Source organism: Opisthorchis viverrini, assembly GCF_000715545.1.
Source record: "Opisthorchis viverrini unplaced genomic scaffold opera_v5_210, whole genome shotgun sequence".
NCBI classification, from domain to species: domain Eukaryota; kingdom Metazoa; phylum Platyhelminthes; class Trematoda; order Opisthorchiida; family Opisthorchiidae; genus Opisthorchis; species Opisthorchis viverrini.
In genome coordinates this window covers 833,318-846,663 of record NW_008751866.1, presented here as the reverse complement: position 1 = coordinate 846,663, position 13,346 = coordinate 833,318, and the positions used below count along the sequence as shown (strand labels likewise).

At 45.3% G+C, this 13,346-nt stretch overlaps 1 protein-coding gene across 1 annotated transcript in view; it reads left to right on the top strand.

The window, feature by feature from the left end:
- Positions 1 to 11,862, top strand: part of T265_14521 (hypothetical protein) — a gene marked incomplete at both ends in the record, with an annotated part of 19,780 nt that extends 7,918 nt beyond the window's left edge. The window contains 4 exon segments of the mRNA XM_009174034.1: positions 10,910 to 11,141; positions 11,147 to 11,185; positions 11,594 to 11,665; positions 11,691 to 11,862. Of these exon segments, the coding sequence (XP_009172298.1) occupies positions 10,910 to 11,141; positions 11,147 to 11,185; positions 11,594 to 11,665; positions 11,691 to 11,862 (515 nt within the window).
- Between the last annotated feature and the right edge of the window lie 1,484 nt (positions 11,863 to 13,346).

Sequence of the window (13,346 nt, the reverse complement as noted above, 5' to 3'; positions counted from 1 at the left end):
AAACAAAAAACGATTATGCAATTGATGAAATACGTAGTGTTATAATGGAAGTAAAATAAAGGTACAAAACGCTAAACTATGAAGCTTCAGTCAGGATCACCATGTTAAGCAGAGTTGCATCAGGATATTTTGTGCACGTGTGACCGTATAAACCGCAAAACCAAATCAGAAGTCCATCGATTGCGCCCCATCATATCGACTGTATTTGTGCGGGTGTAAAGCCGGAAATTACGGGTTATATGATGGCATCCGTAAGATGGACCGTGACCTGTGTATATACATCCTAGTTAGATTTTTCAAACAGCTTTGGGCATTAAGCGCAGCTCAAGAACCTCGCTGGAACACAATCCGGACCAAAAACTCGAGGCGTGTTTTACGTTAGCACGGAAGCCCAATGCCGAAATCAAAGAACAATTATGAAGAAATTGATGGATATTGGAAGAATTTCATGGGCCAGGCGTAACGTGCTTCCTGTAATATACCTGCACATTTGGAGGAAGACGCAGGTGTGTCTATGGTTATGGATTTACACTCCAAGAGCGAGATAAGACGTGGTGATCAGTGGGTAATAAACGACTGGGAGGGAAGCCGTTCCAAGTTCAGGCTAATATGACCCGAATGAAAGGACATCCAAGTTGACAGCATAGTCTACGAGTGTTTAGAACCTCCCGCTTCTTGGAAAACCTACAACATTTTCAACAGGACGGTAGAAGCAAGGGGTCTTTTGGTAGGATTTAGTGTGAACATGAGTGTAGCTTGCTTCTTAATGTGATTGAAGGAGAGGGAAAACGTCCCGTCTGAAGACATTTCGAGCAGTGAACACCGGTGACAAACGTCTATGTTTGCAGATATTTCAGGAGGGGCGGAGGGGAATCTCTGGTCAGTGAACAAGCCCTGGGTTCGATTTAGGACTTCTCATTCTGGACGGGGTGCAGCTAAGGCGACAAACGGCAAAAGCAACATCATGGCGCGGACTATCCTCGAAACTGTGGACACTGCAACGCGAGTTCGAGGATAGTTTTCAGAATGTCACTGAAAGTTCTGAAATGTGGCAGTCAAAATGGCTTGCTGCATAATGAACATCGAAAGCAAGCACAGATTTGCGGGTTCCAGCCACTTGTTTCCATGTGTATCTGAAAAATCTCAGGGTGTAATTGTAACTGGAACCTAGGCCTCTTACTATAGTAGAGGCCTAGCAGTAGTAGAAATCGACAATTAATAAAAATAAGCCTCATAAAGGAAACATAAAAGGATGGAAGTGTGTTTACTACTTTGGAACGGCGAGGAAGACCCAAGATAGTTGACCAAAGTGGGCTAGCAAACTGTATCAAACTGAAAAGCAGACAGCGTGAAGGCAGTCACTGGCGTGGAATGTGTGCTACTCTTTTATCACCAGAAAATAGGAAATCGGGTTCTTTGGTGATAGAATTAGCTATGTTTTTATGTAAATCTCGAGAAATGGAGAGCCAGGCGTGCCGGATCATCAACTTTTCTGATGTTGAGAAGTGATTGCGGGGATATATCCATGATTTTAGTAAACTGGGTCGTCCCGGTAGGGCAAGAAGTGGAATGAATTTAGAATAAGTCGCTGATACCCACAGATCTTAATGTATCTTTGAATGCACCGTGGAGGCATAGCCAAACCTTGAGAGTATCACAATAGACAATTACGCTATATCGTTCAGCATCCCGATTAGACGAATGCGACTAACTAAATCCGACCAGTATGTGTAACTGACCACAAAACAATAAACCTGTATGCTCCGGCATTTGGATTTCTGTTAATGCGTCTGAAGCCCACCATGGAGATTTTAACAACGCACACTGTAGTGCGGGATTACAAGCGCCTACGGAAGTTGTTACATTAAATAAATGGAGCCTTTCGTGTGACCGACCAATGGTGTGATATACTGAGTTGGTGCTTCAACCGACCCTGAAACCAGAAATTAGAAGGTACTAAAGAGATTAGCGACAAGGATGCGGATATCCGGACATTTGTTTCAAAAATATGGAGGGGAATGCTATCAGTGCATTTGAAAGTGAGTTCCGGTTGCGTCCAAAAAAGACATCAGGTCAAGTTAAATGACTGCGATCAAGCGAAGGGTGAGGATGGTTTCATGGGTAGATGTAATCGTCATTGCACTATAGGCAAATAATGAGTAGAAATGCCGTAAAATGTAAAAAGGCTGAAGGGTTAGCGTCTGAGAAAAGGAGGTTTAGGATTTCTACTCTATCAAGGTCGTCAGAAATGAGCTCCATATCAGGGTCACAAGCCTTGGAGTGGCAGATCTAGATCTAGAAGATCTCTAGCATCGTTGACCTATTTCAATCGATCAAAGCTAAAGACTCCTTGCGGTTTTGAGAGATAGCGTGCCGGCGACAAGCATCTTTGTAAGCTTGCCGGTAATAGAGAAGAAAGGAAGTCGAATGTGTCCATAGCACTGATCCACCTTTGGGTGCCTCGCAAGCTGCTACAGACCTTCAGAATAAATCCCAGACAACAGAAGCGAAGGGCGCTTATGGGGATTGTATTGCAACCGGCATATCTAAGGAAGGTTGAAATAAACAATTGTGTTGAAATGTTGATGTAGAGTTTAGAAGTGCGGAAGAAGCACGAATGGTTAAACAGGAGATTCAGTGTGATTTCAAAGGTTCACCCGAGGTTAAACGGTGTGTTAGACCGACAGGCCAACTACCAATCAGAGTGTGAAGTGTCATTCAGTAATAGATCTTCAAAAAAGTGACACCCGTTTTGGATATGGAGCAAGTAAGTCGGCCATCAGGAAGACGTTGGACTGATCGGAATGTAAGGCTGAGCTTTCTGGATAATATATTAGGGCTACAGTACTGCTGAAAGAGAGCCAGGTTTCACCAGTGGAGGCTGAAACAGCTGTGATGTAAAACAATTCAGGCATAACAGTGCTGATTAGGAGAATGGAAATATTACTTGAGAGGTCAGAGGTGGCAGGTGGGATGATTGTAGAGAAGGTTGTATGTATCTGAAAGATGTTGAGCGGCGCAAAAGAGGAGTCTCGAATGCCTTCGAATAATGGATGAGGGGAAAACGGGATACTGGCGTGTGAGTGTGATGCTGGCAAATGCCGTAATGGACAGGAGGTTAGAAATTCGCCATCCAGGTGATAGGGGGACGCGAGATTTTTGTGAGCACCCCTCGTAAACAAAAGGTCCATGGAGAGTTAAACGTGACTCGATTTAGCGTGTTTATATAACTGGTTTATCAGCAGCATCCCGGTATGGCGCAGCACATGGCAATTGGATAGAAACAGTGAGTTTTGGATCACTTAGGATATATAGGCGGTTTCAGTGTCTACCTGTGTGGAGACAGGAGGGTATTGAAGGAAGAATAAAAAGGTCACCTAAAAAGCACAACATGGTGGCTTCAGCGGTAAATCCAGCAATGCAGGTGGGCAGATGAATATGGATAGTCAGACCGAGATTATTACATTGGATTATACAAGAGGTATATAGCAGGCTTTAAAAGAGGAGACAGTAAACAGCGGTAAAAGAACTTGTGGTATAACCGGCCCCTCTTGCAGAAAAAATCAGCTCGGGTTTAGATGAACAACATAACGTTCACCCCATTAGTTGTGATAGAACAGGGAGACCGGGACGACTAGAGGCGGCGACCAAGTTGCAGGTGAGAATGGAGGAACTAGAGGATGTAAAGGACTAAGTAACCGTCAGCGAGGAAGTTCACTTAAATTGTATGTGAGTAGAGGGTTAGGCGGAATTTGGTAGGGATGAGCAATGTCAAGTGCACGTCCGGATTCTACCATGTGCTCGGATTGAATAGATCGGGGAAATTCTGGCGCGCTTATGCAAAACTCAGAGTGGGCAGACGGAACAACGGGAGTTGGCGTTCGGGGGTTTTGTATGGAGGAGGACGGTACGATGCACGGACATGACGGTAAATATTTGCGTCCGAGGAAGCACTTGTGGGAAGGGAAGAACATGGCGTAGGTAAGTGAAGGGGGCTGGAGAAAGAGCTGACGCTGTCAACATGAAGTGCAGTCTCTGTACAAGGCTTGGGAGCTACAGCATCCGACACATCAAGAGTTAGATTTTTGGTGTAATTACGGAAGTCACTATAACTAAAGGTGAACTAACAACCTCTGAAAAACCTTCATCGGCTCCCCTCCAACTGCAAAACCGTTGAGTCTGTTCAGGTTCACTGAATGCCACACCTCTGAGATTCAGTTAAACATTTATCGCTACCGCGAATTTATCCATCCTATCAACTTCACTTACGCTTTTTACCCTGTCCAAGGCCGCCCACCGTCAGTAAAGGTTATCAGTTTTGGTTCAGATCAACTGGCCTTCGTATTCTAGTATTTCCACAGTTACAATTCCTGTTCCCGTGAATAGCGTATCTCATTGGCTCTGTCTTCCCATTATTCCAGTATCACCCAACATGTTCACATCGTAACGATCCGACCATGCCTCAACTGATGTGCAGAGTTGGGGCCAAATGGAGGTTATCTGTGGTTTTAAGCGGTATATCACCATAAGGACGGAGTATTTGAACAAATCATGCCCAGGGTGGTGAAAATTAAGGCGAATATCAGTGAGCAGTGTCCGGAGTATGAGGATACCCCGTCATCCACAGCAACGGCAAGACTGATATGGATAAAAATGAAACCACATTTGGTATGATTCTAAATAAGTTCCGGAGGGCACTTTGTTTTGAGCACATGTAGCGCAACACATCAGGATACATCGTCATTGTTTCGGAGGGTGAGGGCGGACGGGGGAAGGAAGGTTGAAATAAACAATTGTGTTGAAATGTTGATGTAGAGTTTAGAAGTGCGGAAGAAGCACGAATGGTTAAACAGGAGATTCAGTGTGATTTCAAAGGTTCACCCGAGGTTAAACGGTGTGTTAGACCGACAGGCCAACTACCAATCAGAGTGTGAAGTGTCATTCAGTAATAGATCTTCAAAAAAGTGACACCCGTTTTGGATATGGAGCAAGTAAGTCGGCCATCAGGAAGACGTTGGACTGATCGGAATGTAAGGCTGAGCTTTCTGGATAATATATTAGGGCTACAGTACTGCTGAAAGAGAGCCAGGTTTCACCAGTGGAGGCTGAAACAGCTGTGATGTAAAACAATTCAGGCATAACAGTGCTGATTAGGAGAATGGAAATATTACTTGAGAGGTCAGAGGTGGCAGGTGGGATGATTGTAGAGAAGGTTGTATGTATCTGAAAGATGTTGAGCGGCGCAAAAGAGGAGTCTCGAATGCCTTCGAATAATGGATGAGGGGAAAACGGGATACTGGCGTGTGAGTGTGATGCTGGCAAATGCCGTAATGGACAGGAGGTTAGAAATTCGCCATCCAGGTGATAGGGGGACGCGAGATTTTTGTGAGCACCCCTCGTAAACAAAAGGTCCATGGAGAGTTAAACGTGACTCGATTTAGCGTGTTTATATAACTGGTTTATCAGCAGCATCCCGGTATGGCGCAGCACATGGCAATTGGATAGAAACAGTGAGTTTTGGATCACTTAGGATATATAGGCGGTTTCAGTGTCTACCTGTGTGGAGACAGGAGGGTATTGAAGAAAGAATAAAAAGGTCACCTAAAAAGCACAACATGGTGGCTTCAGCAGTAAATCCAGCAATGCAGGTGGGCAGATGAATATGGATAGTCAGACCGAGATTATTACATTGGATTATACAAGAGGTATATAGCAGGCTTTAAAAGAGGAGACAGTAAACAGCGGTAAAAGAACTTGTGGTATAACCGGCCCCTCTTGCAGAAAAAATCAGCTCGGGTTTAGATGAACGGCATAACGTTCACCCTATTAGTTGTGATAGAACAGGGAGACCGGGACGACTAGAGGCGGCGACCAAGTTGCAGGTGAGAATGGAGGAACTAGAGGATGTAAAGGACTAAGTAACCGTCAGCGAGGAAGTTCACTTAAATTGTATGTGAGTAGAGGGTTAGGCGGAATTTGGTAGGGATGAGCAATGTCAAGTGCGCGTCCGGATTCTACCATGTGCTCGGATTGAATAGATCGGGGAAATTCTGGCGCGCTTATGCAAAACTCAGAGTGGGCAGACGGAACAACGGGAGTTGGCGTTCGGGGGTTTTGTATGGAGGAGGACGGTACGATGCACGGACATGACGGTAAATATTTGCGTCCGAGGAAGCACTTGTGGGAAGGGAAGAACATGGCGTAGGTAAGTGAAGGGGGCTGGAGAAAGAGCTGACGCTGTCAACATGAAGTGCAGTCTCTGTACAAGGCTTGGGAGCTACAGCATCCGACACATCAAGAGTTAGATTTTTGGTGTAATTAAGGAAGTCACTATAACTAAAGGTGAACTAACAACCTCTGAAAAACCTTCATCTGCTCCCCTCCAACTGCACAACCGTTGAGTCTGTTCAGGTTCACTGAATGCCACACCTCTGAGATTCAGTTAAACATTTATCGCTACCGCGAATTTATCCATCCTATCAACTTCACTTACGCTTTTTACCCTGTCCAAGGCCGCCCACCGTCAGTAAAGGTTATCAGTTTTGGTTCAGATCAACTGGCCTTCGTATTCTAGTATTTCCACAGTTACAATTCCTGTTCCCGTGAATAGCGTATCTCATTGGCTCTGTCTTCCCATTATTCCAGTATCACCCAACATGTTCACATCGTAACGATCCGACCATGCCTCAACTGATGTGCAGAGTTGGGGCCAAATGGAGGTTATCTGTGGTTTTAAGCGGTATATCACCATAAGGACGGAGTATTTGAACAAATCATGCCCAGGGTGGTGAAAATTAAGGCGAATATCAGTGAGCAGTGTCCGGAGTATGAGGATACCCCGTCATCCACAGCAACGGCAAGACTGATATGGATAAAAATGAAACCACATTTGGTATGATTCTAAATAAGTTCCGGAGGGCACTTTGTGTTGAGCACATGTAGCGCAACACATCAGGATACATCGTCATTGTTTCGGAGGGTGAGGGCGGACGGGGGAGTGCTTGTACAGGGCGAAGAGTACGCAATACACTTATCCTGGTTAGAATGCTGAAGGCAAAGGCGTTCGGTCGTCCAGCGTTAACCATCCAGACTTATGGATGGTCAGAAGTCACCACTGGCAGCTTGCTTCTGCGCTCGATGGCTAGCTGCTTGACCGTCAGCGGGAAGGAGTTGGTGTATGTAACTGATGATTATCCGTGATTCCAGCAGTTGTTCAGCATCGGCTTCACTCCCGAAGTGCGGCAGTGTTAGGCAGCGCATTGTTTCTTCTTGAAAAGTTATCGAGAAAGCGGATCCATCAGATGATGGAGTTCGCGTGCTCCAACTCAATCCGTTAATTGCACCCTAAACAGGAATCTGATGTCATCATCCCACGTATTGTTGATTTGTTAATCGCAGACGCATTTTTCAGGTCCTTAAATCACTTGCTGCATCATTGCAAGGAGGAAGTTCGACGGGTTGGGACACCTGATGGGAGTTAGTTTGTTTTCGTAAGTGCGTGCGTCGGCCCTGAGATTAGAAACGCCCATCCATGTCTGAGAACTCTCCGGAAAGGCGAGACGAAAACTGTTATTCAGTGGGGCCCTGCCTCAAGTGTTAGTTTGCACAAACAAGGGAACAAAGATGGGTGTTCAGGCTCGGCCAGCCACGCCAATGGGGCAGGGTCTTAATATCTTGACTTTGAGGCGTCTCTCTGTGGGGTTTTATAGTATGGATGATAGGAACTTAACCTATTCTATTCTTGGAGGGGGGTGCAATATCTTGGTACAGTGTCTTCAAAGAATGAAATGGGGGACAGAACGATGCAAATTACCTGGTCAAATCCTTGCACGTTCACAACATCGTTCCATAGATATATATTTGTAGGAGTCCGAAATAAAAATAATTTCCAAGACATCTCATCCCCAAACCTCAAAGTCCAAGTACGCCAATTTGTCGGACAATATTATTGAATTCTGTCCTTTTAACTCCCCGTATCTTGGCAACACAGTAAAAGCATTAAAACAGTGCTCTTTTGAGCTATGCTGACACAGTTTTACTTACCGAACAAAAAAGACAAACGTGGCGTACAATGCAGACTTTTTATGAAACTTTTTATACGATATTGCTTTGCCAGGGTACCTATCCTTTGCACTCCCAGGCAACGAAATTGTTCTTCCGTGCCAAGTATCCCACCACTGCACTACATTCGCCCTCAATGGAAACACTTCCACTACGGTACGAGCTCGAGACTGTGTAGGATCGCGTGCACAACACGCTATAAATAGGCTGCGGCCCGGGATTTGGTGGTTTTTTAAGGGGAACCAGTGTTCAAGCCGGCTGTGATTTAATTGATCACTGGTCACATTAAAATTCCTTCAGGTGACAGCGTACGGGGAACACTGCATGCGTGTAACTACTGGAAAAAAGCTTGAGATGTATCCATGGTTTTAATTTGTTTCATCGGAAACGGTGTGCGCGAGAAAATTTAGTTGTACGGTATCAGACATTCGGATCGCATTAAACGCCAACATCAGGGATCAGCCATTGAGGCTTTCACGCAGAAACATCAGCCCTACAAACGTGTTACTTTGTTCGAACCTTCCATTTCAATAATAAGGCTAAATCCCCAAAGAATGTTGCAAACAATGATAATAATAATAATGAATAATAATAAGGATGATAATTTATTCTATGGCAGCGGGGAAATTTTTGATTGTTTGTTCGCTAAGGCCTCAGCCTTTCTTTGCTTTTTGGTCTGCAAATAAGGGACAGCCAGAGGGTTACCACGGGAGACTATGGCACCATCCTAGACTTCAAGAGTAATGTTTTAACAAAGCGTCGCTGCTGATGGCTAGGAATATGTGCGCGATACATGGGTTCAAGCTATTTGTGAGCCTCCGAGATGGTTCAGTTTGTTTATTAGTGACAGAATCACCAAAGAGAAACACCGATGCCCCAGGTTTTATAACCATATTCATTTGTACACCAGCGACGGCAGCCAAAGCTTTTGTGGAAGTCGCCGTTTCCCTGTGACGTGTACGGTTCCCTACACACGGGTTTTCCTAGCCGGAAATGGAAAAAGAAAATAATTACTCGTCAAGCAATAGCCCAGCGTGTGTAGTGTTCTTTCAAAACGTACTAGCCCGGATTAAGGTATGGGACACATTCTCCTTCACCAAAAGCCATTTTCCCGGCCACCCGGCCGTAGCTTCTCTGCTTTCACTCGATTTCATCTATAGATATAAGATGCCGGAGGTGTAACAATCAGTGGTCATCCGACCCTTAATCGATTTGGATTCGTGGTCTGACACCTGCGCCGCCCGAACGCTAGTAATACACCTTGTGATGCGCAAGTTGGTAAAATCAAATCTCGCTTGTGAGTACTGTGTTGGCTTCAGTTATCACATCACCTTCGAAGCTGCATCCTCCGTAACAGGCCCACTTGCCGAACAAGCGAGGCTACCTGCGTGACAATGCGTTGAGAACACAGCCAATACATTCAAAACATTCAAGTACGTTTTAAATAAACTAAAACAATGAGTCTAGCATCGTCCGAGGCCCACTTGCCGAACAAGCGAGGCTACCTGCGTGACAATGCGTTGAGAACACAGCCAATACATTCAAAACATTCAAGTACGTTTTAAATAAACTAAAACAATGAGTCTAAAATGCTAACGATCAACGAACATCAAAAAGGTTAAAACTCGAGCTTCCAAAACGTGATATTCCATGGCACAAACATATTGGAAAGGACATCCTGGTTGTCCTGGTTGGCGAACGCTGTTCCGGCACTCAGCTACGAAAACTTTTGCTGGCCTTGAATTCTTCGGCGAACAAATAAGTCTGCAATCTTTGATCATTTTTCCACAGGCTGTTTTTATCTCCAAAGCCGCACATACCTGCCCATGCTTTACCCTTACAACATCTGACCAAGTAGATCTTCTACCAATAATCTTATAAAGATATTAACGGCAAGACAAAACTTTTCAACCTTATAAAGCGCATGTTTGCAAGGCCACAGGTTTCTCAGTTCGGGAAGTTTGTGCGTGCAATAATCTTCCGGTCACAGTTGTTCACACCATTCTTAGTTGAATTCCACGGCGAGGGTGGTTGCAGAGTCAGAAACTCCGGGCATAGCGTCTTCGAGGATTCTATGCCATTAGGAGGCTACTTCAAAGAAATTAGCGGAATAATAATACAAGAATGCGAAACAACGTTCATCCGGTTCCACGTCCGTAAAGCAGCCCGTAAAACCTTGGACGTAGCCACCACTCTTGGCTTCGGGAGTCGGACTATTAATTCGACAACAATGTGCCTAAAAATCACACGTATATCGCGTTGGCTGCGCTGACCGCCGACAAACCATGGATCAATGAAAACACATGGCAGTAGCCGCTTTAGCCAGGTTAAGAAACGGGGAACTGCTCGCCAAATTCATGGTGGAGTCGACTAGGTAACTGAGCTCCTCTAGAGTGTCACTACCATGTATTTCATCCAACAGCCAGGCAACCCTATATGGCTTCACAGACACCTTAACTGCCGCATTCTGCCCAGAGTCCAAACAAAGCCAATGAAATCACTTTGCGACTTTCCGAGTAACGGTTAATTAAGATGTCCAAACTATAGCTCTCTACTCATCAACCATAGAAATTCCCAACTTGTGGATTGTAAACTATCTCTTTCAGAAAAAATCCCACACAGCCATAAAAATCCTCTGAGAGATGAACACAAATCCAACATGTGCACCGCGGGGCTGGGTTAAAGCCGTAAAACGAGATCCAGCGTGGAAATACCAAATCTGCTAACCTCACTAGTGTCGCATCACTTCTCTGACTGCCCAATTTCGCGTGCTCCAGCCATTTTAGCAAGCTTGTCAATATTTATCAGTTGTCTATCATACAATGACCGTGTCTAATCACACTTGTAGGGAGTTGCTTCAGACCAGGTGTCCCTGGCGCAGAAATCTTGGCAAATTTTTTACCCAACTTTAAATTGACACGACAGATGGGAGGGCAGGTCGGGACTCCTCGTACTGAAATGCGTCCCTGCCCATCTGGATTACTTGCTTCGACGCAACTGCAACATTTTGCGATGCATTTCGGATTCAAACTACACAATGTGGCCCCACCCCCTTCTTTTCAGCGCCATCTGCCTTACTCGTTAGGCCCGCCGGAAGACGGTCCGTTCTTTGTACATTTTTTTAGTAATCCTTAGCTATCATTTACGCATCGTTTATAGATGTGTGACTTCACCACTCCCAAGACCATCTGAATGGGGTTCCAGAGCGCCTGGTTTAATGGCTGGTTTGCATCGTCGCTGACTAAAGCCGTTCACCAGGGTGCCTGGATTCAGCACGTCCATTCGTTCATCAGGTAGGACACAGTCTAACTACCTTCCCTGCTGCTTTTCGATACCACCAACGAAAGACACCTCATGATCATGTGATAAATAAAGTCCCTGGGATTTGATCACCACTGTATGTTGGCTTTTGTTTTCGTCTCTTACTGGGCCAGGAACTCGGAAATTCAAAAGTGGAATAGAAATGTCTGCCACACAGACTGCAAACGGATGTCTATCTTCCTTGGCCAACTTCGTCTATGACCAGCTTTAGTAGACGAGCCACACAGGACCACACGGTGAACTATCCGGAAGGGTTTGGTGTTTACCGGGAATGGTGTCTCAAGTATTCCTCAGACAAAAAACTACAGGAAGCCTAGAAGTAGAGCTGAAAATTCGGGAGATACCAGGGCGTTACAAATGGGGACTTCGTTAACGAGACATACACAAACGTGCCACACTACCAGTCTTCCCCCTGAAAAGTACTATTTAAAAGCACGAGGCAGCGCCGAGTTGGGGACCCCAGTAATGACCAGATATTGATGTTACAAGCCTGCATATTGCATAATGTAAACCCGCACTTAGCACAGTTGTTTTCATCACATCCAATCTTGACGAGGCTGGACTACGAACCGTCCATAACCAAACAGGTTATTGCGGAGGATGTCAGCGCGTTGGGGTCAGATGAAGTCCATCAAAGGACCCTGAGAGGAACGTTGCTAAGATTGGAAAAATATTCCTTTCTGATGTTTCTACAGTGGTTAGATGAGGGCAATCCTCCAGCTGCTTGGGAAAAAGCCATTGCCTCGCCACTTACAAGTCTGACGATTGCTTACCGCTACGCGCCTATTGGTCTTGCTGGCCGACAGCCTGGCGTTTCCCTCAAAATGACTAAACATGTGCCCTATGGTGTTCGAGAGAACCAAGAAAGCACACATTGAGATAGAACCATGATATATTCCAAGACGATATGCAGGGGGGTTTATGTGTCTGGTCCTCTTGGGGCACTTCATCACGACTGCACAAAAGTGGCTCGAAAGATACTCACTGTTCTTCGGAAGATTAGACGCGACTTCCTCCATTTTGCAAAAATGGACTTCCAGATGCAATGTGGGTGTCAAGCCTGCCCACTTCCTAAGTACGCCAGCTAATTATTATTTTTTTTCATTATCCTCGTTGTGCACATCCAATGAGCTGCCACGAGGTGGATAGTCCTAAATATGCTGAAGATGGAACGAGTCTCGAGGCGCTTGAACTCCTTCTCCTTGGTTATTTTGCCAATCAAGAGGTACACGTCCTTATCACACCCTAATGGACGATGTTTGTCTGCAAGGTTTTTCTTTGTTGACCAAACAACCACACGGTGCCACATGCTAACGAAGTTTTCAAGATCGGAGGTTACAGTTTGCCCAGGAAGCAGGATTTCTCATTTCAGGAAATCGGTGCACGGACTAAGTTTTATCCGTTGGTTATTCCCGCTATATCCATTACCCAATTTAAGTCAATTCAGAATGCTTTCTATGTTCAGTCACACCTGTAGTAGTGTAACGGTGATACTAATGATCGGGAAGCAAGTCCCCGTTTATGTTAATGTACGGTAGACATCCGCGCGTTCCGCTTGATCAGGAAATTGGGTTGTGACAGGCAACACGCTTGTCTCCGGAGGAGCTAGAGGAAGAAAGAAACAGAGCTCGAGAAAATTTGCCCGCTGTTCAGGAAAGGACTAGGCAGAAAACGGCAGGTAGAAAGGTCAGAACTTTCCCCATAGGCACGAAGGTCAAGTATAGTAATGTAACGGTAATACTACTGATCGGGAGGCACGCGAGTAGTTTGTGTTGTTCGTAGAATTTCGCTTCGCGTCGATTGAAAAATGGAATTCTATTGCGGAATTCGCGGGGCCACTTTGTAACATTTGCTTTTATTTGACCGACGAATGATTGGAGGCAATGAATCTCCAGGAGGACTCGTTCGGGGGAAGATCTGTGTCCAGTTTTTGTAACTAAGATGCAGATTAGAGTTTTGCTTCC